The sequence below is a fragment of the Ammospiza nelsoni genome, chromosome 3 (genome assembly GCF_027579445.1).
Source record: "Ammospiza nelsoni isolate bAmmNel1 chromosome 3, bAmmNel1.pri, whole genome shotgun sequence".
Classification (NCBI taxonomy): Eukaryota; Metazoa; Chordata; class Aves; order Passeriformes; family Passerellidae; genus Ammospiza; species Ammospiza nelsoni.
In genome coordinates, this window is record NC_080635.1 from 40,807,639 (window position 1) to 40,834,050 (window position 26,412).

Genomic DNA, 26,412 nt, shown 5'->3' on the forward strand with positions numbered 1-26,412 from the left:
TCCTGTCTCTTGCAAAGCTTTTAAAAGGGAGTGCCAGGGGGAGTTATAGAGCTAAAAATTATTACCTCCTTAGGTAACATTCTCTTTCTTGAAAAAAATGATGGAAGACTTTTTCCTTTTGTGCAGGGTTTTTGGTTTGGTTTGGTTTTGCTTTTTTGGTTTTTGATTATTTTTTTCTCTTACAGATGCAAAATGAATGAGTTGCCAACATCAACTGTACAAAAATTTGCTTTAATATTAGCAATTTAAACATTAAATTAGATTAGATTAGATTAGGCTCCTGAAGTCATATAATTATATATATTATATGTAGCTTGTTTGTCTATAGCTATGGAAAACATGCTATTCAGTGTGGGCTATCTTAAGGCGAGTTTTTGATCTTGTGCTGAGCACTAAATTTCCTTTGCTTTTGGAACTAGAGCTTGTTAATTTTAGAAGTGCTTTGGGTATAGGGATGTGAGCCTGTACTGGGCATTTGACTACAGGATACATCCATGTTACAGGGCGGAAGGGAAAGTTAATGATGCCTTGCACTACATGTACCAGCCCTGCTATTCCTATTAATTGAATTAAGTGATTTTCAATCTTCCTTCTCTATGTTCTTTGCTTCCTGATAGAAATGAGAAAATCTGCATCTTTCTCTCATGCTCTGTAATCTTTAGAGAAGGCAAATGAGCCTAGGATTGCAGGTATCATGTGTATGCAAGGAGCAGGAATTGAAGAACACAATGCTGGAATGACAGCTTGGAAAAATATACCACTGGGGAAAAGTCTTCTGTAATGTTTTTCCTTCTGCAGTTTATTCTTATCTGGTGCTCCAACAGAGTTGCCTTGAAAGCAGATTAAGCACAGCACTGTTACAGAGTATTTTTACTCAGAAGCAAAAATTTCTTTTGCAGCTTCAGTTAATCTTTTGAGGCCAAGTAGATAGCAGGCATTATTTAAGTAAAAATCTGCAGTTCATTCACTTGGTTGGGTACAATTAGTTCGTACCTTCTTGGGAATGTGACATTATATTTGCCTTCTCTGTGTTTCCCTTGAGAGCATTAGTCCCATCGCTGTGTAATGGAGTGTTGGCTTTGGGTCAGTGATACTGTGTCTTAAACAGGTTCATCTGCAAAGTTAAAATCAATGCTAACTTTTCTTTGGATTGAAATTGATGGAAGCTGTTTTAAACTCATTTATTTCAGAAAGCTCAGAGTAATGGGCCTGAAAAACAAGAAAAAGAGGGAGTAATTCAGAATTTCAAGCGAACTCTCTCAAAAAAAGAAAAAAAGGAAAAAAAGAGGCGTGAAAAAGAGGCATTGCGACAAGCATCAGATAAAGATGATAGACTTCTTCATGGGGATGATATGTAAGTGGCTTTAACTTATTTTTTAAAACTTAAATGATAGTTGTTTTTAAGTGCATTTGCAAAAGAAAGTGTGACATGCAAACACATGCTAACTCAGCTTTCCCATGCTTTGCAGTATTGGAAATCATAATAAAGTTAGTAAAGTAAATCACAATAAAGCTAGTTATGTAAAGTTTCTTTAATGTCTTTCCTCCTGTCCCTGTGTCTAAGAGGTAGAAGACTTCTTGTTTTCTTTAAAAACTAGCAGCTAGTAGTCCTTAAATTTATATCAGGTGAGCATGGGTATACGAACACATTAACTATGTAGCAAAAGTATTAAAAGTGAAATTCATGTAGAAACCATCTTACAATAACTTAAATGAGCTCCTGTGTCTATGAATCCTGTTGCTTTTTTATCCTATGTGAAATAATAAGGATGTATTTATTTTAAGCTCTTAATGACATTATTTTTATTTAAACTAACTTGGCAGTGAGAATTTTCGCCTTGCAGCTGAGGTTTACAAAGATATGCCTGAGACCAGCTTCACTCGCACAATATCCAATCCTGAGGTGGTCATGAAACGGCGACGACAGCAAAAGCTAGAGAAGAGAATGCAGGAGTTTCGCAGTTCTGATGGCAGGCCAGACTCAGGTAGTTGAAGTTCTTCTGCTCAAGTTATAAACATTTTACCAAGAGAATATTCTTAAGGCCAGCAACTCCTGTAAATTTGACTTCTGCTTTCTCCAACATTTTTTGCACATGGCTGGTTTATCTGGTGTGAAACTGAACAAAGGGTTTGTGAAGGTAGGATTCCACAGGGGGATGTTCCATTGTGAGTGCAAGTCAAAGTTTTCAGTGGTGGGCAGATTGAGAGAGAGTGTGCTCATTGAGCTTGCTAACAGTAGTGCTAAACTGGGAAAAAGGAAGGATGGACTTAGCCTGGCAAACTGAGGAGGTTGGCTGAGATAACTGACATTCCTTGTACTAAGAATGAGCTGAATGACCTGATAGAAAATTCAATCAGTAGTGTAAATAAAGGATGTAAAGGACTGATTGTTCTGCCTAAAGGATTCTGGTAGATCTTGTGAATAATAGTGATTAAGTATTTCTCATTCATGCAATGGGGACATAACAATGATTGTATATACACCATTAGAAAACAGCAAGTGAAGCTATGTTAAAACTGCTAAAATCTGAAATTATTATCTGTTCATGGAAGAGTAGTAAAGAAAGAGTTAGAGGTGTAGAGAGCATTGTCCTGAAGGAAATCTTAAATGGGCTTGTTAAAGAAAGGAGAGGTCAGCACAGACTTCCTGACAAGATGGTAAAGGTCTGTTCATCAACCAGTCATTGACATTATTTCATTTTAACTTCATGCAATACTAAGCATGGTGAAACATTAGGAAAACACTTCATTAGATAAATTACAGAAATATCCCTGGAGATTTTTACCAGTGGAGAGATAAATCTATTTTGGGGATATTACATAATTTTTCTTTTATTAGTAGAATAATGAAGTTATTTCTGAAAGGGTTTGTTCTTATATTTTGTTAGAAACATAATGAATTACTTCATGTCTGTCATTTTATTCTGTGGTTTCATTGTTAATTCCATTTGGTTTCCAAGGTGGGACGCTGAGAATTTATGCGGACAGTTTAAAACCAAATATACCGTACAAGACAATCCTGCTGTCCACTACAGATACTGCAGACTTTGCGGTTATCGAAGCACTGGAAAAATATGGCCTGGAAAAGGAAAATCCCAAGGATTATTGTATTGCTCGTGTAAGTTTCTAAAACACGATCTTCTCACATTTAAGTTTGATTGTTTTTTTTTTTTTCCTTGCAGTGGCTTCCAAGCTAAATAGAATGACTCAGATAGTTCTGTGACTAAATCCCCCACCCCAAAATCTAACAGCCTCAGGAATTGTGTAGTGACATATCAGATTTTTTTGTTTTTAAAACTTTAATCTTCCAGTTGTTTTGCTTGCTGTACAGGAAAACATTAATACTGAAAATGACATATTTCTTCATTGGGCATTTTTATGGATTTTATACCACTAAATATGCTGGTGATTCACAGATGTATAAGCTAATAGTTCATCCTGTGGATACCTAAATCTGTGCACAAAACTATTTCCCTGAACTAAGAATGTCCTCTCTGAAGGGGAAGTGCTGAGGTGAGCTCCATTGTAAAAGGTGTATGTTGTGTGCTGTTTCCTTAAACCTTGCAGTGGTAGCTGACCCTCACTACAAATCAGAAAAGATTAAAGGGACGGTCTTAATTTCAGAATTCAATTATTTTAGGAGTTCTAAACGAATTGCATAGAATTGTTATTTCTTAGAGAAGTGGCTTTAATGAAAAAGTCCCATGGGCACTACTGATTAAAGATTACAAACTTCTGACCATGTTGTCTTCTCAGGGAGAACAGTGAGGCTTGAAAACAATATTTTTTGAGTTCAGTGTTTGATTACATTTTTGGCTATGACGTGTCTAATAAACTTGCATTTTTGCTCCTTAAAATGTTGGAAAAATGGGAAAAAAGTTTTGTTTCTTACAATACTATGGTGGTTTGGGAGAATCGTGGGCTACAGCAGAGACACTGAGACTAAATTTGGAAGATAGTTTTACTTTATTCTGCTTAGTTCAGACTTATGATGCCTGAACTAAAAAATTAAAAAAATCTTTGAGTATTAGGGAATTTATTGGACTAATTGCACCTTTACCCAGGAAACTATTGAAAGTTATTCTTTTTGTAATGGTGGTGTTCCCCCTTAGATCCTATTTTCTGATCTTGTGTGGGGATGTTTAATGTAGAAAATAGTCTGGGGAACCTTGCTTTGATCTTGGCAAAGGTTAATGAAGTTATTGCTGCAAAAGAAATGTTTTTATATTAGTTTTTTGGGAAGTACTTCTGGAAAATATTTTGTGTTTCCTGAGTAGCACATCTTCATACAGTGTGTCTGAACTGATGTCAGTTGTGTGCTTATGTTTACATTTGACATACAGGAATGGTCTGCATTGACCAATAGCAGATCTGTTTCAATAACTCTTGCGTATAGGAGACCTTATTTGCTCACAGTAAGTTGTTGTAGTTGGCTAAAATCTGCTTGGCCATCCTCTGCTTAATTCTTCTTTTATTCATCAAGTTGAGTATTTTATGTCTAGATTTTAAAATCTGCTTTTTTCCTGATGTTTTATAAAGCTGCTTTCCTTGCTTGAAACATGAAAATACCCAAGAATTAGCCTGATGTGTCTTTAATCACTGTTGTCTTTTTTGGAAACTCAGAAATGCACCACTAAATTTATCCAATGGCACTCCCTTTATACTGAAGTCTCACAGCTGTTCTCTGTCCCTGGTTTGGCTTTTGCCCCTGTTCTTCTGGCACTTTATGGTACTCGGTGTTAGACAGGTCCTGCACATGTTCTTATTCTTTACATTTTGGTAAGTTCAGCTATTATCAGTGGAACATAAAAGTTCAGTTTCTTACTGGTTGGGGTTTTGAAACATTTTGTTCTCTTTGAGTGCCAGGTACAGTGTCTTCTCTGAAGATTTAAGCAGTTGGCATTTACTTAATTATTAAGATGAATTTTAAGTTACAGGACAAGACCATTATAAGGCTGTATAAGTACCTGTAATAAAGATCACTCCTGAAGTTTCAGTTGAAAGATAAACATTGTAAGACTTTTTCATAACATTTTTGACAACTTTTATTGTAAATGGCATTTTCCTATTGGTTGTCTGCTTTTATACATTGGTTTGCAGTGTATCAGGCTGTACTTTTATTCCTCGTTCTAAAGTGTTTTTCTGTGTGAGCAAGTAGACACCAGTTTGTTCCAGTGTGTGTGTTTTGTTTGTTTCAGTTTGCTTGGTTTGAGTTTCCCTGAGTATTGTGGGGTTCACTGCACTTCTCTGAAGATGTCAAATTAATTAGACAGTCTTCCAAGCTACCTGTGCATATTCACTTCAGGGCATTAGACTCCAGGCATGCAGCAAACCAGTTAACTCTTGAAAGCACAATCTTGATTAGATTTTGTTTTTAGCATGCACTTATTTTTTTACTTGAGGGTAAGGCATTTATATAGCTTCTTGTAATGTCAAGCAAAAATATGCATTTAATGGTGAGTAGTTTTATTGGGTATTTTTAAGCAGTAGTCGTTACAGACATGACACAGTAAGTATTTTAGCAAGATTCATTGGGGGATTTTGTGGGGTTTTTTTGTGGTGGTGGTGTTGTTGTTGTTTTCTTAGGTTTTCTTTTTTTTGGAGTTTGTTTTTTGGTTTGTTTTAGTAGGCGCATGCACGGAGCCTGCATTCCCAGCTTGTAAGGAAAACTGTAGATTAATCATGATAAGCAGATATACTCAAATATACTATAGATATGAGGCTTTTTACTTAAACATTAAAATTACAGAAGAGCTTATTGAAGACCTGTTGCAGCATGGAGTGTTCTCATGTGAGACTTTTTTTAAGGATGGGTCTGATAATTTGATCTTTAGTTATCACAGGAGACTTAATAACTCGAATACATGCCTTCTCTTACTTGTTTATTCGAGCAAATGTTATGAAAGTCTGAAGTTGCTGTGGTCTTCATTTAAATTTCTTAGCTTGTATTTTCTGCATGTTTCACTGCATTTGGTTTTTCTTTGGTTTCCTTCCCAGTCCAGTATTGGTCAGGTCCTAGTATTGCATGTATTTCGTGCTTTGTAACTAGCTACCTTCTGTCTCAAGGGCTTTGGAATTTTAAGATTGTTTCTTCTTGAACATAGCTTGAAACACAGTGTTACCCTAATTATCCTGTATGTGTAATTGTTTTAAAATCTGAGATGCGAAATAGAGCAGTTTAGCAGGATAAGGTTTGAGTGTAGATGTGTTTCTGTTTCCCTCTGGTTTATACATTTTAATGTTTTCCTTCTTTTATAATATCTTGTCTGTTTGAAAATCTAATTAAAGATAATTTAATTAGTCCTATGTTTAGCCATGTTTTGCATAGAAAATGGTTTAGGGATTGCATACTTTTAATCTTAAATGTAGTTGTTTCCTGCCTGGAAGAAGATGAAAGGTTGTTTGAGGTAGATCTGTGAGAACTTGGTTAACATAGAAATGGGTGTGGAAAGAAGGGAACAAATGAGAGTGCAAAGTCTTTAGAGGGCTGCAGTGTAGTAGGATGCTGTAGCCAATGGCTACATCACTTCAGAAGGTCTTACCTTGGTCATAGTTCAGAGATGGGAATAATTTGGAGTAGTTTGTTTAAAATAGAACTGTCTATGAATTTCAATAACATTATTAGGATTACAAGTGTGGGAGTACAACATATTTTATTTTTTGATTCAGCTTTGAAAGATCTGTCTTTAATAACTGTAATACTGCCTGTCATTGTTACTTGTTCTTGATCTCTGTGGGGAGCAGTAATACATGAAATTACAGGCTGTGTCTCCTCTAAGATCAGATTTCATGAATCAAAGTTTCCCCCTTCCTCTGCCTTGTAAGGATGTAGCTGTAAAAGGTAGCAACAGTCTGCAGTTCTGTCCCTAAAGTATTCTTGGTTTTGTTTCTTCCTTAGAGCTAGGCAGCATGAGGGCAGTTGTGTGAAATGCTCCAGTTGTGCCCTTAGTCCCTTGTGTAGAACAGGTAAATTTTGGGTAAGACAAGGATGCAGCAGGTGTAACATAGTCTTTGCTGTGTCTTTTGTAAAGATATATACATGTTGCATATTAGCAGAATGGCATTAGCAAAATGAAATGCTGATTCCAGTGTGTGAAATAATAACGGAGAGTTCAGTTTTGTTTTTTGACTATCATCTCCACAGATTTTTTTCTCTTAGCTGATGAGAAATTGAAATAACTTTTTTATTGAAAGATGATCTTGCATGCTTTAAGTGTAACTTGCTGTTCTTTGCTTTTTAGACTCACTTGGTGTTCTAGGAAGTGCGATTTAACTGTAGCAAGAGGCGAGAGAGGAGTGTTAGAAAATCTTGGAAACAAAATACATTCCAAGTTACTGAATTCTTTGGCCTTATCTCTTGTTATAAATAACACATGCAAAAAAGTTATCAGAGAATATATCCTTGAATGTTCTAATTGTCCACTAATAGCTCTGAAAACTGACAATTCTTTTTTAGGTCATGCTGCCTCCTGGTGCTCAGCACTCCGATGATAAAGGTGCTAAAGAAACTATTCTTGATGATGATGAGTGTCCACTGCAGATATTCAGGGAGTGGCCTAGTGATAAAGGTATGTCCAAAAACCTTTAAGATATTTTTGTGCCTTGGGTTGTAATCCATGTTGTGGAGCCCCTGTAAAGGAAGAAATTCTAACATATATTTTGTGTGTTTGGGTGTGTTTTGGTTTTGGACACTTAAAATACTAGGGAGTATTAGAGTTATTTACTGTTTCATTATGCACTGTTTGTATTATTACACCATTAGGTGGTAGAAAGGTTTTCCATTTTGTCCTAAATTTTCTAAATTATTCACTATAGTGAAGTATCCTTTTAATCTGTATGTAGTTATTTTTAAGTTAAAACTATTCTAAAGAAGTGACAGGAATTTAGTAAGCTGAAAGTAATCCTATGGGACACTTGCAGATTAATAGATGTTGGTTGTGTGCTTATGCAGTGGTGGTGTGACTCAAAGGATGATTAATACTGTGTTTTAGGAATACTGGTGTTTCAGTTGAAAAGGCGGCCTCCTGATTATGTCCCAAAGAAAACCAGGAAGATCGCTGATGGAAAGCCATTGAAGGGGAAGGAAAGAGTTGACGGGTCTGGCTATGGCTCTTGCCTTCCTCCTGAGAAACTACCATACCTGGTAGAATTAAGCCCAGGTAAGAATTCTGGCTGTCTAATAAGCTAAATCACATTATTATGTATTGATTTGGATTTTTCAAAAATAAGACACTCTTTGTAAGCATAAGGAACTCTGTGTCTGTGCCACATGAGTTGTTCTTCTGATGTCAGATTCAGAATTGGAGGTTACAGTTCTAAAGGTAGAGGTGCATGTTGCTGTAATATCAAAATCTTAGCAGCAAATGTTTGGAGTGAAAAAAGGGAGAAATTATTTACTAAGCTTATCTGATTTTGTTTACGTTCACAAGTATATTGTAGCATATGTGGTATTTGACAGTGCCATACGTGGAAAATCACATTTTTTAACAGGACAAGAACATGAAGTTTTAAATCAAACTTAGATGTGAAACATTTTTCAGCATATATAGAACTTTCTAATCACTACCAAGCTGAGTTTTATTTTGGCATAATTGGAACTTGCCGGGCTTTGTGGTAATTTGCAGTTAATTTTATGATCTAGGAACAGCTGGGGTGATTGTGTATACACAACTACTAATAAAACATACATGATTTATGCTCTTAATTTCTGTCATCCTCATGTTTATAGATTTGGATATGGACTTTTATTTTTGGTGATGGAGTTATACAGCTCTTTTTCCTATTAAGTGTAACCTGAGTACACTCAGATATTCAAGCAAATGTTACAGTTTGAAGTCTGGTTGTGTACCTTTCGGGAATCAAGGTTGGAAGTTGGTGGTGAAACCTTTGCTGGATCAGAACTGCAAAAAAAAGTTTAAGTTTATGGTCAAATAGTGTGGGAATTTTTTTTGGCTTGTTTTAAATCCAGATGCAATTATCAGTACACAGAGTATATGAAACGTACTGTTATGTTCTGCAGATTGAGGTTTGGTTTCCATATTAATATTTTGAGTTCTTTTAATAGTACTGTTGATTTCTTTTCTTGTTCTCTTACTCTGTGGGATTTGGTGCTTTATCATTAAAATGTTCTCAGGCAGTGGCTCGAGATACCCATTAACAGAGAGAGTAAACCCAGTCTGCAATGCTGCAGGTGTCAGTGCTGTGTGCTGAGCCTCACACATTGCTTGTGGGACTGACCTGTTGTTCGTGTTCTTCTTCTAACAGCTTGTTATCACTTCTCTAAACAATAAGAATTGTTTCATTCAGTAGCTTTGTAGTACTGATTCTGCACAGTTTCTAAAATTGAAAGAGTTTAATGAACTTCATCCTTATAAATTGAATAGGTGTTGTCTGGCTACAGTTTCACCCTTTCCTGTCTTTTCTTTTCTTGCCCTCCTGCGCATGTTCTGCATGGTATCTGTCCTGCTGATGCTGCCTTCACCTGGGTCCTCTGCATGTGTTTCTAACCCCAGGGAGAAGGAATCACTTTGCCTACTACAACTATCACACTTACGAAGGTAACACTGTATTTGATAATCTTCTCTTATTAGCCACTAAAAACTTCTCTAACTATAAATCTTGAGTTTCTTTATGATAAATAAAGGACTATCTTATTTATCTTAAGGGTTTTTTTCCAAGGGATTGCTTCTGTAATGTAGTTATCTATTTTGTTAGTTACCATTTAATTATTTTAATTGTTTGTTAGTTGCCATTTAATTATTTTAATTATTTGATTGGTGAACAAACATCAACTAGGTCATGAATATGTTGTTTTCCAAAGAGTTCAGCCTTCCAGCTAAAGCTAAATTTCAGAGGGTGGTTTACAAGCAATGTTGTAGTAGAACTAAAAGTTCTTTGATCTATCTGCTTGCAGAAATCATAGTTAAAATGGTTATTAGGTAAATGGTATGGAACTTGCCTGTCCTTTTCAGTATTTGACTGTGTTGATACAGTAGATGAAGTCTGTGATGATTTTTATGGGAAATAGTGTTTTGACCTCTGGCAAAATTACTTCGCTTTCTACTCTGTGGTATTCCATAGCATCCTTTGGTATTTCTGCTGCTTGGTTTGTCTGACATTAATGGTGTATGTCAAAGATTTAGTGCTTCAGACAGTAGAGACTTGTTCATTTTTTGTAGTGCTCAAAATTGATAGCCCAATGTACAAATCATTATGGATCTTCAGTTCTCCTTAGAGTTTAGAGTAATGTGCAGAGGTGTTCTGGTTTGACCGATTAAACAAGAATACAAAGCCATTCTCTTTTCATTGTGAAATGTCTGCCAAAATATTTTTTTATTACTTTTTTCCCTTGTTTCCTCACTTTATTTTCTAGACTGCTGTAGAAGAACTACTTGTGGTTGTCAGCACTGCTTACCCTTTCCTTTATGGTTGTGGAGTGCAGTACTAGGGTTTAAAGAACTGTATTCAAACTTGTGTCCAGTGCTCCATTATGTGAATTGAATTCAGACTTCCATTTTGTTAACATTGTTATTCCAGAGAGCAGAAAGGTTTCATAGAGTGTGCTGAACTAAAACTCATGAATGGGCTCTGCAGGAGCACTTGACCATTAACTAGGAAGATTGAAATTTGGTTGCATGTCACTGGAGGAAAGAAAAAAAGATAGCTTTTTAAATTTTTATCTCAGTGTGTGAAAAAGAGGACTTCATACTCTAGAGTCAGACTGTGTCTTTGGAAAAAAAGCACTTTAGAATACTTTTATTTATTATAGAAATAACTCCAGTAGAAATGTTCTCCTGTCAAAACAGAGGCTGTTTATATTTTTGCAGAAGAACCAAGCAGACTCGCTTTCATGCCCTGTGCAATTGCACAAATTCATGAAGTTTGCTAGTGAAGTATGTCCAACTTTTCCACTTCTCCACAGCTGCTGATGTTGCTGTTTGTACCACTGTTTCATTGACTGAAGATTAGATTCTGTATGGTAGAGGATACACTTGAGTAGCTTGTGGCTGTACATGTGGCAGCCAGCAATTGTCTCTGTATCCAAGTCACGTGAATGAAACAGTAAACTGAGATGAATCTGATAGTACTAGAAATAAACTGAGTAGACTGAAATGACATTCAGCAGCACTTTGAATAGCTGATTCTGTCTGTCCTATCTGTGAATATGGCTTTTGATGAGTTCAGGAATGTTAATAACTTCAGTTGTACAATCATAATATTTAAAGGCTGAGAAAAATAGCAAACCCCCATATTTTCAGATGTGAGCCTCAGATTCTACAAACCTGAAATTAAAATTACAAAGCATACATAAAAAATAAAAAGGCAACCCATAAGGTTTTTTTCTTGCTTCATCACAAAAAAAGAGCATCTTTGAGCTGTAGAACAAATAGCAGTGAGAAATATGGAGGACATGGAGGTATAGCAACTTGGACAGAAGAATTGCAGAAGGTTGGAGAAGTGAAAAGCCACTTGGAGAAGTGAAAAGACCAGGGAGCTTTCCTGGTTAAGCTTCTTTCTGAGAACAGAACTGCAGTTTGTGTAATACTTCTGCACATGAGTTTGTTACAATAAAAAAAAAGTTTACTATTGGCTCTTTCTGCTGGAAGTGCATATCTTGCCTGAAATTTGAGAGTAGAATTATCTCCTGAGTTCAACATGGTGTTTCAGATCTGCCCAACCATCTGCTAAGCTTATTAGTGTTTAAACCCTTGGTAGTTAGGAACTTGTAGAGGAAATATGCTTTAAAAGTGTAGACTTAAACTAATTTTATCTCAATAGGTAAAGCCCATTGTGTGACCATTTTTCTTCAACTTTGGGCTTACTTGTTTTCTGTGAGCTGATCGTCGTCATTTGTTTTGGTCTGTGCTAAGTCATTACTATTTCCCAGCATTGTTTCAAGCACTGGACCAGTGAAATCAATTGAAGTTATAATTTTCAAAGTGGTGTAGGATTCACCTTTTGGTGAAGTAACAAATTTAAAATATATATCCATGAATAGTGCCTTGTCTTGTTTTTTTTTTTGGGTTTTTTTGGTTTTTTTTGTTTGGTTTTTTTTATTGTTTAAAAAATACATGTTTGTGTTCTAAACCACTGACTTGATGTCCTTACAGTGATTATTCACTTTTGTTCACTGCAGGCTTTTTTTATAACATTACTATTTAAAGTATTTTTGACTTTGTGACTCTTAAGTGCATAAATCAGGTGATGAAATCTGTTTGTAGTGCATCATTTTCTAAGATCAGCCTTTGTGGACTCTTGTGGCCTGGGGAGTAGGGAGTAGGGCCTTCACCGTGGGTATAGCAGAATATCTATCCTGCTGCAGTGAGTTATAAGGGATACACTCCAAATACTATTTAGGTGAGGTTCCAGCTGTTGGAAAACAGGAAATACACTTTACACTATATTATAACACAACTATCCTTCCCTCATGCGTCCCTCCCCTAGAACAAAAAGGCCTTTCATCATTCTTAGGAGTTGTTGTAATTATCTTCAAGATTAAGATACCTTTTACTGTAGAAATTGGCTTTTAATACTGATGGAGTACAACAAATAACCCAAATAACTCTGAATAATTCCTTAAAATTTTCTCCTTTTTGTGGAGGAAATATTGCATTTGCATCTTGTGCTGTGGTTTTAATACAAGGTGTTCTGGGAGTTTACAACTAGATTTATAGACCTTCTGTTTATATTCTTTCACATAAAAATTTGAAGATAACTTGTAGCCTACTGCAGACAGTATCAATGTATGTGCCATGGCTTTAATAATATTCTCTATTGCTTTTTTGGAAATGACTTAAAATCATTGTTCATTTCCACAGGTAAGACATTCTTTCTCTTGCAGCCTGTCTTTTACTTTGCTTTGGAGAAGAGATTGGAGAGTAGTTAGAAATGACAGTATTATTTCAGTTTCTGCTCATACTTAAAGTTGTACAGTTTTCTCAGAAGTGGAGAGGGTTTATATGTATGACAAAACCCATTTGTGATAGCCTGTGAAGGCACCAGCTAGATTGTGCACACTTTGTATGTCCAGCATTTTTCTGAGGGGAGTAGGAAGTTGGACTTGATTTTTTACCTAATTTTCTGTATGATGAAAAGTCAATGGAACTATAAAGACAAGGCCAGAAGTTCTAAAGTCCTGTATATTAAGACTAAATATCATAGGTAAACATTTTCTAGGACTGTCTTTTAATATTGCTCTAGTTCAGTATCTGATGAATTAGAAATAGTTTGGTATGTGGATCACTCGGCAGCAGATATTGCTGATAACGTGCACTTTAGTAAGGTCAGTAGATGCTATTAATGTGGGATCTGGAGGTGTTTTATTTTCTTTATCTTCTAAACCCATACTGGTATACCCATATAAAATCTTAGAGATTTACAAAAACTGTTGCATTGCTTAAAGTACTAAGGAAATAGAAAAGGTTTTTCATGGTATGTTCAGAATAGTAGTTCTTGATTACTTTATTCCTTGCATTTGTAGTGAACAGCTGCTCCAAGTAGGCTTTCTCTACTTTCAGGGTTCTTACATTATGAGGAACAACCAAGGTCCCTACAATCTTGAAAGAATGTCACTTGGGTTTTCTTTTTTTTTTTAAACATTTCTATTCTGACTAAGTTGCAGTAAATGTGGAGATACTGTGTGAATATTTGAACTTTATTAACTTACAAATTAATATTTGTCACTTGCTGTACAGATGGTTCTGACTCCAGAGATAAGCCAAAGCTCTATCGCCTACAATTAAGTGTCACTGAAGTTGGAACTGAAAAATTTGATGACAATTCGATTCAGGTATGGAAAAAGGCAGACTCACATTACAGTACTGATCTGGTCTCTGCTGTGTTATATGTCATTGTGGAGTCTTAATAAAATATGCTGTAAATATGCTTCAAAGTTTAAAGGGTAAAATATGGCTGAAATTTTGTATTAATGGTAATAATTATCTTTTAATTTAGTAGCACTCTTGATTTAAGAGAAGGGTTTTATTAAGTCAAATTTTTATTTTTTAAGGGGTTTTCTTTTTTGTAACTGTATCAAAAAGTGCATAGCAGTACTGCTTAATGGCTTTCAAGTCCTAGTCTCAATCCCATTGAGGTAGGATTTTTTAAGAGTATAAAACAAGCATATTTGTATGAAGTTCATGCCAGGGAGTTCCTTACAGTAGCCTGGGTCCATGTCAGTGCATTTAGTTGATTTATAATTAATTGCACTGTGAGATTGCATATAAAACAGCAAGTGGAAGAAAACAGTATATGACCAAAACAGTGAAAAGTTTTTCATTAAGGGATGTCTGCTGCACATGTTAGTTAAATATGTTTTATTATTCGTGTTGCATTGAAAAATGAAGTGAAACTCACTGATTTTAGTACCACTCATCCCTGTAAATTCATAATCAAATTTAAATAACCAGTCTGTAAATAGGTCTAGCTACATCTTAGTCTTTGGTTTTTTATTTCTGCTGCAGTATAATTAAATTTATTCTATGTTAATTAATTTTATTCCCAGTTATTTGGTCCAGGAATTCAGCCTCATCACTGTGACCTCACTAATATGGATGGTGTTGTTACTGTAACCCCAAGAAGCATTGATGCTGAAACCTATGTGGAAGGTCAGCGTATTTCAGAAACCACCATGCTGCAAAGTGGAATGAAGGTTCAGTTTGGGTCTTCTCATGTATTTAAGTTTGTGGATCCTACTCAGGACCATATTATTTCCAAAAGATCTACTGATGCAAGTCTTATGGTCAAAGGTCCAAGACACAAAACTGGGTGAGTAAAATTTATTTTCATCCTATTGAGGTTAGAATGAGAGCCTTGGGAAAAAATACATAATGAAAGCATTATAAATGGCCAGGGACTAGTGTGTGAACTCATTTAAGTGTTAAGTATATAATTTTAATACTTGAGCTCCACCTTGTGATTTTATGTAGGATTAGCAAGTGTCTTTTTCATTATGAAGTATTCAAACAAGTTTTCCTCATGCTCACTTCTGTCTGAAAAACACTATAATGCCTTATTTTCATATATCATAGTTCATCCAAGTTCCAGGAAAAGTCAAGAAGTTGTTGAATGTTTTCAGAGAGTCTGGTTTTCGTTTTTTCTCAGATAATAACTTTCAAAATTCCTCTAAAAGGATTTGGAAGTGAAGTAATCATGAAATGGGACTGTTAAGATAGGGAACTATATGTCTCAAAATAACAACCACTTTTTGTAGTGGTTTCTATGTTGCAAGGACTGACAGTCCAGAAGTCTACCCTGTTGTTTCTCATTCATATTTTTGATAGGTGCATAGTAAAAATACTGATCATGGATATTGTGACTCATAGGGGTTCAGATGTTTTGTTCAATGTCTATAGAAATACTCAGAAGAAACAATCTTAAAATCAGTTTGTATAGCAGGGGAAAAAGCAACATCCTATTTTCCATCTTCTCTGAGTCCAACTGAGGCTACTGTTGTTAATATACAGATTATTGTATAATGTTATTCAGAAAAGTAACAAATTGGCTTGGGGATGAATGAAAGATACCTAGAAAAAGAAGCTTATCTGCTGAATTAATATAGATGTATGCTTTAAGTATTTTTATTTTTTCTCCACTGTGTTTTCTTATGGAAGGACACTGTGCTTTTTTAGGCCCTGTCTGCAGGAAGACCTCCAGCCATGTGGTTGTCGTGTAATATTCTTGCTTAAATCTTGAGTTCATCCTGCATTTAGCCTGCAGATCAATAGATAAGTGCTCTTGCAGATTTACAGTTAACTGGAAAGCATTGTATTACTGCAGAGCTTTATCTGGACAATAAAATCTATGGCAAAGGCCTGTTGCAGCTTGAACAATCAATTTTTTTTTTAAATCTTTAGAATAAGGAGATAGTAATATGCATTACTATAATTTATGAGTTATTTACATTATGTTGCACATTTAATACTAAAGACCTGAGTAAAAAATTGCAGCTAGTCTATTGTAGTGAATGCAATGTGTATTTTTATTTTCTCACTTGACTGGGAAGATTAGCTATGAATCTGGTTTTGCAAATGAAATTGTCTGTGTAAATATTTTTAGGTTTTATTGATATGAAGAAGTAATAGAGTATTTTAAAAAGTTAATATTAACTGGACTCATGGTATAATCCTTGAATCGTAATTTTAATTACTCTGTTCCTTGTTTATTAAATGTTGAACAGTATAATCTCTAAAACATACTGGAAATGTTATCTTGCTTGTAGAACTGTCCAGGAAACCACATTTGATCTGGAGGGAGATATTCACAGTGGAACAGCTTTACCAGCAAGCAAGGTATTGTATTATGGCTAAGCTAGCAATAAATAACAGCATGTGTAAATTAAATCAAAATTACAACTGCAGTACTATTTAGGGAAGTGTGGCCAATTCATCAGTCTCCCCAGCTGTTTTTCCTTGTGGATGGGCTCAGACATTATATGCATTTTAGATTTGGTGTATTTTTTTCCCCAAAACCTTTTGTTTACATTTGTATTGGCATTGGGGATGCATCTCATGTCAAGGGTAGTAACATTTTTTAGAAAGAGAAGCTCTCCAAAGATGAAGTCGTTTCTCCTCAAACTGACTTCTGGAAAGCAGATTACGTGCAGGTAGAGATTCTTGATAGAACTGGTACATTGTTACCTTGTGGGTGTAGCATATGGCTGTTGTCATTTGTGATGGGGTAAATAAATGTTTTATATAAAATGTGAAAGGGTGTTCAATTTTAATTTAACTAGACTTTTAAAATTTAATGGATGTGACTTTAGACTTCAATAGAGCTCCTGTACACACATTGACTAAACAAACTGTCCCTGCAGTCATAATTATAAACATTTTATGAGGTGATAATCTTTTCATGCTTTCTTTCTGCACTTTCTGTTAATAGATTTTGTGTCAGAATTGCACTTTCCAAGAGCAAACAAAGAGTAAATGACACAATGGTTAATGCCTTACTTGCTATGATCGCATGCCTCAGATGAAATGAGAGAATGAATTATTTCAGCAGTACGAAATGGAGTAATCTTCCCAGAATTGCATTCCCTTTTATGTTTTATTTCTGCTATTACAAAACTGAAATACTTATAACTGTTTAGTGATATTAATGTAGCAGTGTAGGTATTAATAACTATGATAGTTTTTGAATGTATTTTTAGTCTTATTTGTTTTCTTACCACAGTCTTTTGATTCAGTTTCTCTATTTTCTTTGTACTGTTGGTTAGTGCTTTTATCTTATAAGTGTTCTTCACCTACTTCTGATGGGAATTTTAGTGATATTTTAAAAGGAAGAACAGAAACTTTGTAAATTAATAAAATGTCTTAAAATTTCTCAGAATAAGAGTTTCTGGCTTTATTATATAGTATTTCATATCCTATTCACAGTCATTAGAAAAATACTTCTAGTGGACTTAGGGATTAATGGGAAAATTTAGTTTCTTTTTCAGTTGTGCTGTTTGAGACTGTGTACATCATCTTGTTAAAGCACTGATGAATCACTCATTCTCTAACATTTGCTCTCTTCTAAGTTTGCTTTTCTGTTTGGAAAAGGGGTGACAGTTTAATGAAAGTTCTCTGAGATGTGGTGGTGAAAAGTGATTTAGTTCAATCTCTTGCTTTGAGATGTACTTGTTGGCAGGTTTTCCTATGTTGAAGCAAATTATTTGGTCCTAGAAATTTCTTAAGAAATGTTGAAACACTTTCTATTTTACTGATGTCTTGTTTTCTACTCTTCATGCTGAAAAAATTTGCTATTTATTTTGCTGCTTAAAGCAGCATATTTGTCCCATTCCTGATAGGGTTTGATTGAATTAGAAATCATAAATTAAAAGCTTCCTATTAAGGAACATGAGACACCAAAAGAAAACAAATCAAATGTTATATAAAAACATAACAGTTTGAATTACCCCTTCTTGTCTTGGAAATGTACTGCCTGCCAGATCAGACTTTCCTTAAGATCAGGATAAATTATGTTACAGATCAGTAGTGCAAACACTTGGAACTATTGCAGAAGCAGAGTGGGGGAGCATGACCAGTTTAAAATTTGTAAATACATTTAACTTTGTCTCTTACCTAAAGTTTTGATTCCCAACTCATTCTTACTTTGTGTTGTAGTTATGCAGCTTTTGATTAAAGATGTTTGCAAGCTGCATTATAAATTCTAGCAGTGCATTAACAAAGAGCTGCTCCTGGCTGGCTGTTGTTGTCTGTGAAACTGGAAGCAGGCTCTTCAGTGCTTCACTGTGGTGAAAACGCCCGCTGAGCTGTCACTCTCTGTGCCACATTCCCTTCTTCTGTTTCCCCATCTCTTTTTCAAGCCTCAGACCTCAGCTTCATTTTAGTGCTGCTAGGCACAAATAGTGGATCATGCATGCTAAGCACCTGTCCTGCTGTTTTGAATTAGAGCACCAGTAGGCTGGACGGTGACAGAGCATCATCCGCATCCAGCACGGCCGAGCGAGGAATGGTGAAGCCGATGATTAGGATAGACCAGCAGGATTACCGCCGACAGGACAGCAGGTAGGAAACGTGGCATCCATTACTGCTCAGAATCGAAAAAATTGATTTGTTTTTCCAGTGGATCAAGTGCTGTGTTACAGTATTTTAAATTATCTGGTTTTCCATATGGAGAATGAGATCTCTCTTCAGAAAAGCCCCAGGATTAACAACCAAAGCAAAAAACTTCGCAATACTTAAAAAACCCCATAAAAGTAATCCTTTGCTTCAATATTCAGTTAGTTGTGGTTCTCTTTCTGTAAAGTCAGGCTGACAGTCATGTCACATCATTGTTGATTTCTGGTTAGGAATGTCATATAAAATGAAAAGTACAATTATGTAAAATTTTCATTTGTCAGTGGCAAGATGATGTGATTTTCTCTGGAGAGTGAAATAACCAGGTCGTTGCTATGTCTACTGTGCTGTTGTCAGCCGGTGTGGAGTCTGTCCTTGAAGATACTTTAAGATACTCAAAACCTGACTGGACACGGTAGTGAGCAACTTGCTCTTGTTGACCCTGTTTCGAACAGGGAAGTTGAATCAGATGATCTCTAGTGTCTTCTACACCTCAGCAAATCAGTGAGAATGTGAATATAATTTTTTTTCAAATCTTTAATCAAATACAAGATTGTATTGCTATGTAAATAAATCACTTTTAAATATAGATGAACTGCTGTGATAAATGGTAAGGTAAATGTGCTGCAGGGTTAAAATGTACAGTGATCCAAGTGGTAAAGCTTGCAGTATGAAGCTTTTTGTATCTTTAAATTGATATATTATTCACTAGACAGAAAAGAGAATTCAGAGATGTGAGTGGCAGGAAAAAAATACCAAAAAAGAGCAGAAAATTGTGCTTCCACTTGAATTTGAATATTCAAGTGTTTTATAGCAGGGGCATATTTTAAATACTTTCAGTGAAGTTAGACTAGAATATAACTCAGTTCTACTCTACACTCCCTTGTTAGAGTGCCTGACCATCTTCAGAATTTTCTTAAAAAATTCTTTTTTAGAATTTTATTAAGATTGTGAAGATTATTCTTGGAATACTAGTATTTTAATTGTAATTTTCCTCATAAAAGATTAACAGTAACTTCTTTCTGAACTTTTTATAGCCTGTCAGAAGTTCTTGAGGCTTCTATTCTTAATATTTCTTGAACTATGCTTCTGTATGTGTATGAAGTTTATTAAATTTCTATGAAGAGGATTATCTTGTGCTGTAGTTCTGTACTTCAAAAACACAGAGCCATCTGTGAGCAGTATCTTGGCTTCATTTTGATGGGGGTTTTTTGTCGCCTTAAATTCCTTTTAAAGAGAGTACTCATTGCTAGTTTTTATAAAGGCTTATTCACCATGGTTCCTGTGTGCAGAAATTATTTTTAGAGGCATCTAAATCACACTCAAATATGTGACAACTACAACTTCAGAGATCTTCATCACCAGCCCTGACATTGATATTTTATTTCTGTATATGTCTTAAATGTATATAGTGTGTGTTGTGTAATGAGTCTTATTCATCCAGATACAGCCCTTCTATCACGTGCTCTTTCTCAGATATATTCACTGTGTTCATGAGAATAACAAATTAGTAAAGTTAGGATGTCAGATTAGGACTTGACAAATTGGACAATGAGTTGCCTGAATACATGGAATTCTCCTTTATGGATGTACTTTGTGGACCTTCAGTTAGGTTTCCTCTGGGATACTCTGGTCTCATTTTGTGAACTCTAAGGGCAGTAATTGTGAACTGCTTTATTGGTTTAAAAAACCAAAAATTCTTCACTGGCAAGTTTCAGGTTCTTGTTACTGTACAACTTCCAGCCCACACTAAATGTTCTTGTGGGTACTCTGTGTTCATCACTGCTCTGTAAAGGTGAATAATAACACAAATAAGACTTTCTTCTAGAACTCGCTGAATAGGTTGAGACTGAAGATTAGAACTTGGCTGCCATATTTTTTTTATTTCTAGAAAGAAAAAAATTGACATCTGAGAGCATAGCTCCAGTTTACTTACTGGGTATGCTTGTTCTGATTGTAACATGATTCTTGGAAATCAGACATAATGACTACTCAGTTAAGGATTGTGGTCATACATGCTCATTAGGTAACTGACTACAATATAATAAAAATGAGAAAAGAGGTTTTTTTGTCTTCAATACCTTTCAGGAGTTCTTTAAGGTGTGTTTGGTGGGAAAGGAGTGTGGTGATATCTAAGTTGTGCTAACTGAATGCAGATGCTTACCTAATTCCTTGCCTTAAAAATTAACATGCCTTAAAAATTTTTACATAGTATGCCGACAGGAACAATCACACAAGGATGTTTCATTTTTTTATGTGGTTTATCAGAGACAAAATCTAGGAGAATACCAAAATATCAGAATGTATTACTGCTTTTAATGTGATTTTAAAATGTAATGTTACCTGACACTATACTGAGAAAGGAGACAACGCCTAATCAATATTTATGGGCCTTCTAAACCTAACTAGACTTTCAGACTGGTTTAACTCAATTTCATCACCACAGAGAGGCTTTATCTATAAGAGTGATAGCATAATAACAATATACACTTAAAGTGTATCCATTAAAATGTGTTATATCAGAAACACAGAGAATGACTTCAACTTAGATTTCTAATGTGCAAGGCTTAATTAGAGAGTATTTTTTTGTGTGTTTTTAAGGAAAGGAGGAAGATGGTACAGGGGTTGGAACTAGATAATCTGCAAGGGCCACTTCCAACCCAGACCATCCTATGGCTCCAGGATTTGTTGAAGGGAATTCCTATTAGGTAGTTAAATAATTGATTACTGCATCAGTTCCTGGGCAACTAATTTACAGATAGAATTAAATTTTAAGTTTTTAAAGAATACTTTGTATTAATTTAGCTCTTGTGGCCAATTTCCAGGAGTCTGTGAGCAATCTTGCATTAATATCAGGCCTCATCATTCATGACACAGTGTCTCTTATTGGCTGGGAATCCAATTCCTCTGTTTGTGTGCTGAAACTAATCAATATCATTTTGTTCTAAGGAAAATAGAATAAATCATCAGCTGAAATCTGTCACTGGTTTACTGGCCAGTTTGCTGAACTATTTCTATCTCTTATTACTATTCCAATAATGAAAGATTAAAAATTTTTCTGGAGTTGTCACTATATTTCCATTTTATAATACTGTGTATTAGTAATTTTTCTGTGGAAGTCATTAAGTTCTCAGTGGAGGAGCACTTTTGACAGTGTGGAAGTAGTAACAAATTAATTAATTTTAAATTTATAGTGTAAAAAGATAGAAAATACTACAATTTACACACCAGCTGGGTGCTTTTCATAAAGACAGCATGCTGTCACGTTTGAAATGTAACTGAAATGGCAGAAATTTGTGTACATACTGCCATGCTCTGCCTGCTATTCCTTAACTTTTAACTTACACAGAAATTGGATTTGCTGAACACTTCTAGTAATGCATTATTTAGGTGACATAACCTGAGTTCTCTGCTGCTTTAAGGTTTTTGCAAGTTTGTAAAAAAACAAGGAACCAAACAAACCCCCACCAAAACCCAAAGGTACCCCAAATTTTTGAATTCAGTATGCTAAAGTTTAGTTTAGATCTTTTGACAGCCATCAAAATTATATTGGGGATTTTTACTACAGGAGATACAACACTGAAAGCCTTTACTCAGTTATCTCTGCCTTGTGGCATAACTAATAATCTTCAGGACAATGACGTTATATATTACATTCTTTTCTTTGTCAAAGTTGTTGTGTTACATGTGGTTAAAATGGTTATTGTATACAGAAGCTGTTAAGCTTTACTCGTTCCCTAATAACAGGTGCCCAGCTGTAGAGAACAGCTCAGATAATGTATTTGCTTAAGGCAGTAATGATTTATTAAATTAGGAGTAGGTTTTTCACTCAGAGAGTGGTTGAGGACTGGAACTGGCTCTCCAGTGCAGGGGTCACAGCACCAGCCTGACAGAGTTCAAAAAGCATTTGGATAATGCTCTCATGCACAAGTTGTGACTCTTGCGGTATCATGTGTAGGGCCAGGCATCAATGGTTCTGATGGGTCTCTTCCTACTCAGGATATTCTGTGATTCTGGGAAATACACACTTAACCTTTTGCAGGCACCGGAAAAGTCAAATCTCTGTTCAGTTTTCTGCTTGGTGATTTTGATGGTTTCTGGTGAGAAATAGCTCTGCAGTCAGTTTCAGTGAGGACAGTTCTGGGGCTAATAGCTGTTTCTTGATGTAATGTAGCAACAGCTAGGTAGGGACAGGCTTTGACCTCCTTTCACCCTTTACCAGAAGAAAAGGTCCAATAGGTTGACTAAAGTCTTCATAAATTTTGAAGGCATAAAAGGCAGCAAAGTACATTTGTTGTAACTAAGCTGATGTTTCAGGCAAAGCTTCATTCAATTTCTTTCATGTGTCCATGAATAATTTGTTATTTGAATGCTGTAAATGGCAGATGGCAAACTGATCCTATCAGTCTGCTGTGCAGCACACAAGAGGGTGCTCATTAATATCACAGACTCCATAGTTCAAGTCTGTTGTGTTGCTGGCAAATACAGCTTGAATGATTCTGGAGGAAAGGTAAAAAAAGTGTCATTCTGTGGAAGGTTGTTGTGTCAATATTTGGAACCAGTGTATTTGGAGTAATATGTAATTTTACAGTAATTAATATCACCGATGTGGATTATTTGTTTCAATTTTTCTCATATTTCTTCAGATCTCAGGATACCCATGGACCAGAACTGATACTGCCTGCCAGTATTGAATTCAGGGAAAGCTGTGAGTAAATTGTGAAGTTACAATACTAACCTGTTAATGCATTCTTCTATACTGTAATATTTCAGTCAGCTTAAAAACTTAAGGGTGATATAATAAACATTGAAAGAAACTATGACTATACAGATGCTAGACAGTATAAACAGTATAACTTGTTTTGTTGGGAGGGTGAGCAGATAGTTTAGATATTGAGGCGTATCTTCATGCATATCTTAATTCTGATGGCATTTCAACACCTTCAGATTTTCAGATTAAATATGAAAAAATTTTAATTCCACCCCAGTACCTTGGATTCATTGTCTTCTATATAGTTCTCTGTGCCTTGTGTAATAGATTTCATCTTGGTCAAAATCCATTTTCTATAAAGTCTGATTGGATTTACATTGTCATTTAGAGTTTAATTTATTATTATCTTGGTCTCCAGGCTTTTAAGGCCTCAGATCTGGTAGCAAAATAACATACTAGAGATTGCCCATACTTCAAATATCTGAAACTAAATAGATTAGTGAGCAAGCAAAGAGTGATTTTTATTAGTACAAGAGCTTTGTTGGAGTAAAATGTGCAAGAGAAATCTTTCATTTTCCTGTTCCTTTGAAGATGCAAATTTTCAGTAGATAGGAAATAGTACAGAAATGTTTCCCAATGATCAGATTTTCTGGCTTTATATGGAAGTGTTTTGTAAGTGTGTCTAACTGTAGTACATAATAGATAACTTAGCGTTCAAATGCCTGTAAGTTGCTCTCCCTTCCTCTTCTTTTCCCTAAGAAATTCCTTTAAGCCTCAAGTTAGGAAATAGTTTTCTTTCATTTTCTTTCTGTCTTTGGATTTATGACATAGTGTTTCTTTTCCTCTTTGTCTGCAGCTGAAGATGCCTTCTTATCTGCCATTATAAATTACACAAATAGCTCGACAGTTCATTTTAAGCTGTCACCAACATATGTTTTGTATATGACATGTCGGTATGTATTGTCCAGCCAATACAGACCTGACATCACTCCTGCTGAGCGTACTCACAAAGTCATTGCAATAGTCAACAAGATGGTGAACATGATGGAAGGAGTGATACAGGTGAGTTAGTCTGCAAAATATGTCAAGGGAATTACCTACAGTTTGTTGATAATCAAGCAAACTTCTTAGCCTTTTTCTTAGTCTGACCCTTAACAGTAGTTGATTAAACAGTAGTACCTGCATTGACTGCCCTTATGAGGGGCAGTCACTGCTTTTATGTCAGTGAATAATGTCTGTGGTAAGAAACTTTCTCCTGAGCAATGTGGGAAGTTAGGGAGTGGCTGTTGCTCTGAAAATTATGTTCCCTGACAAGAGGTGACTCCTTTCTAGAAGGTAAGGTCTTTGGAAACATTTCTGGCTGTGAACCCTTGTAAAACAAGTTGGATTGGCTTATTAAAGAATACTGTATAGGTAGCATTTGTTTGCACTGACTGATACTTGAAATGAACGTATTAAAAGAATCACAACTTTAAAATTCCAGCCTTGTCACTTTTACAACTTTTGTAACCACAAAAATGGTTGAATGTCTTAAACATAAAGCTGGATGTAAAACTTGGGCATCTTGAACCAAGCTGACACAACTGCTTTGTAAAGAGAAATATAAGTTCTCAAATGTTCCAGTGTTTTATATGTAGTCTAACACTCTTGTACTATATGTGCAAGACTTCTACAGAATCACAGGGGAAATTCTGTTTTGTGTAAAAATTCAGGATAAAATCCACTGGGCTGTCTATGATATTGGACAGTACCTTGCATTGTGCACCTTGCATTGATAAAACAGACTGGTCATTTTCTCAAAAAGGAGTACTAGTTCATGTATCCTCAGTAATTAATTAATTAAACTTCTTTGTCTGCAGGTTTTTCTCAGAAGAAAAATTGAAATCTGTTTCTATGTTTATTAAAACAGGTGTGTTCGTTGCAAATAGTGCTGCCAGAGTAGCAGCAAGAACCCTGCTGCACTAAGTGCTGTACAGGCATAACATAATACGCAGGCATAAACATAAATGTGTCAGTCCTGCTTAGAGAATTTACATTGCAAGTGTTACACAACAGCTTGAGTGAGGGAGAGTAGGAAAGTAATCAACAGGAGTGGCATGAAACTCAAAACAAACCAAAATTGTTCAGGTTTTGGAAAGATTTAGTGAAGTTTTCAGCAAGGGAATGTTAGCTCTAGACACTTGTGTAATCTTATACAACAAGCTGCTCCCTTTCACAAGAAAGATTGGGAGGAAATGCTGTTGTTGAGGACACTTTGCAATAAGAAAGTAAGATCTGTGTACATTCCAAAGTTGATCAGAGACAGAACAGCAGTTTGCTTCTGATGTGGAGAACTAGTATGTTGCTTTGAATCTTGATGTCACAGTCAGCAGATATGGAAATGGTATCAAAAATTAGTATCAGGCTCTCTTATTAAAAAAAAAAAGAAATTAAATCTGTAAGAGAGGAGACTGTGACTACAGGGGAGAACATGAACTAGCAAGAGCCTGCACATCAGCAGTTCAGTGGCTAGAATGTAAAGTAAACAGAGAGAAGTAGACTTCAAATATAAACTTGAAATTACAGGTCTGAATCAAAGAAAGTCACTCAGTTTATAGAACTAATGCATACTAATTATAATGAACCTAAAAAGACCTGTAGTAGCAGAGGCAGGTACAGTGGGAAAGCAGAGATAAAGTTTTTTGTTCCTCGTTGAATGGCTGACAAGGTGATTGCTGGAAGATACTAGAGGGATGGACTCAAACATCAGTTTGAATTGAAAACAAATCAAAGCTCAAAAGTAGATTATCCTGTGAAAAACATTCATTTATTGCACTGAGAAGGACTTCCCAAGTCACATGCAGCCTTGTGTTTGTAAGCAAATGTATTTTCTATAATCCTGCTAATACTACTGTTACAAAACTGTTAAACCCAGCTGTTTGTCTGGACTGTCCTTTGTGGAAGGCCGTTTCTACAGCCTTGTAACTTCAGCTGCATTCTAATCTCCAACCTAAATATTATGGAGCACATCAGCAAGGAAGCAGTATTTGTGGTTTGTGAAAGATGTTGCCTACTTGCAAGAAATTACCTGAAAGAAGTCAGAGGTTGCATAGAAATTGGGAGGAGGTTCATTCAAATGTCACGGTGAAAGGAGCCAGAGGA

General features: G+C 35.5%; 1 protein-coding gene across 17 annotated transcripts in view; it reads left to right on the forward strand.

The window, feature by feature from the left end:
- AFDN (afadin, adherens junction formation factor) overlaps positions 1 to 26,412 on the forward strand; it is a 115,449-nt gene that overhangs the window by 36,071 nt on the left and 52,966 nt on the right. For 13 of the 17 annotated variants that reach the window (XM_059469650.1, XM_059469655.1, XM_059469656.1 and 10 more), the window contains exons 4-15: positions 1,191 to 1,354; positions 1,825 to 1,985; positions 2,961 to 3,118; positions 7,457 to 7,568; positions 7,992 to 8,159; positions 9,513 to 9,557; positions 13,695 to 13,789; positions 14,504 to 14,766; positions 16,220 to 16,289; positions 18,394 to 18,509; positions 23,207 to 23,268; positions 24,128 to 24,333. In XM_059469650.1, coding sequence (XP_059325633.1) covers positions 1,191 to 1,354; positions 1,825 to 1,985; positions 2,961 to 3,118; positions 7,457 to 7,568; positions 7,992 to 8,159; positions 9,513 to 9,557; positions 13,695 to 13,789; positions 14,504 to 14,766; positions 16,220 to 16,289; positions 18,394 to 18,509; positions 23,207 to 23,268; positions 24,128 to 24,333 — 1,620 coding nt within the window. The remainder of the gene's footprint in view (positions 1 to 1,190; positions 1,355 to 1,824; positions 1,986 to 2,960; positions 3,119 to 7,456; positions 7,569 to 7,991; positions 8,160 to 9,512; positions 9,558 to 13,694; positions 13,790 to 14,503; positions 14,767 to 16,219; positions 16,290 to 18,393; positions 18,510 to 23,206; positions 23,269 to 24,127; positions 24,334 to 26,412) is intronic. The other 4 variants (XM_059469654.1, XM_059469662.1, XM_059469663.1 and 1 more) reach the window with 1 other exon arrangement.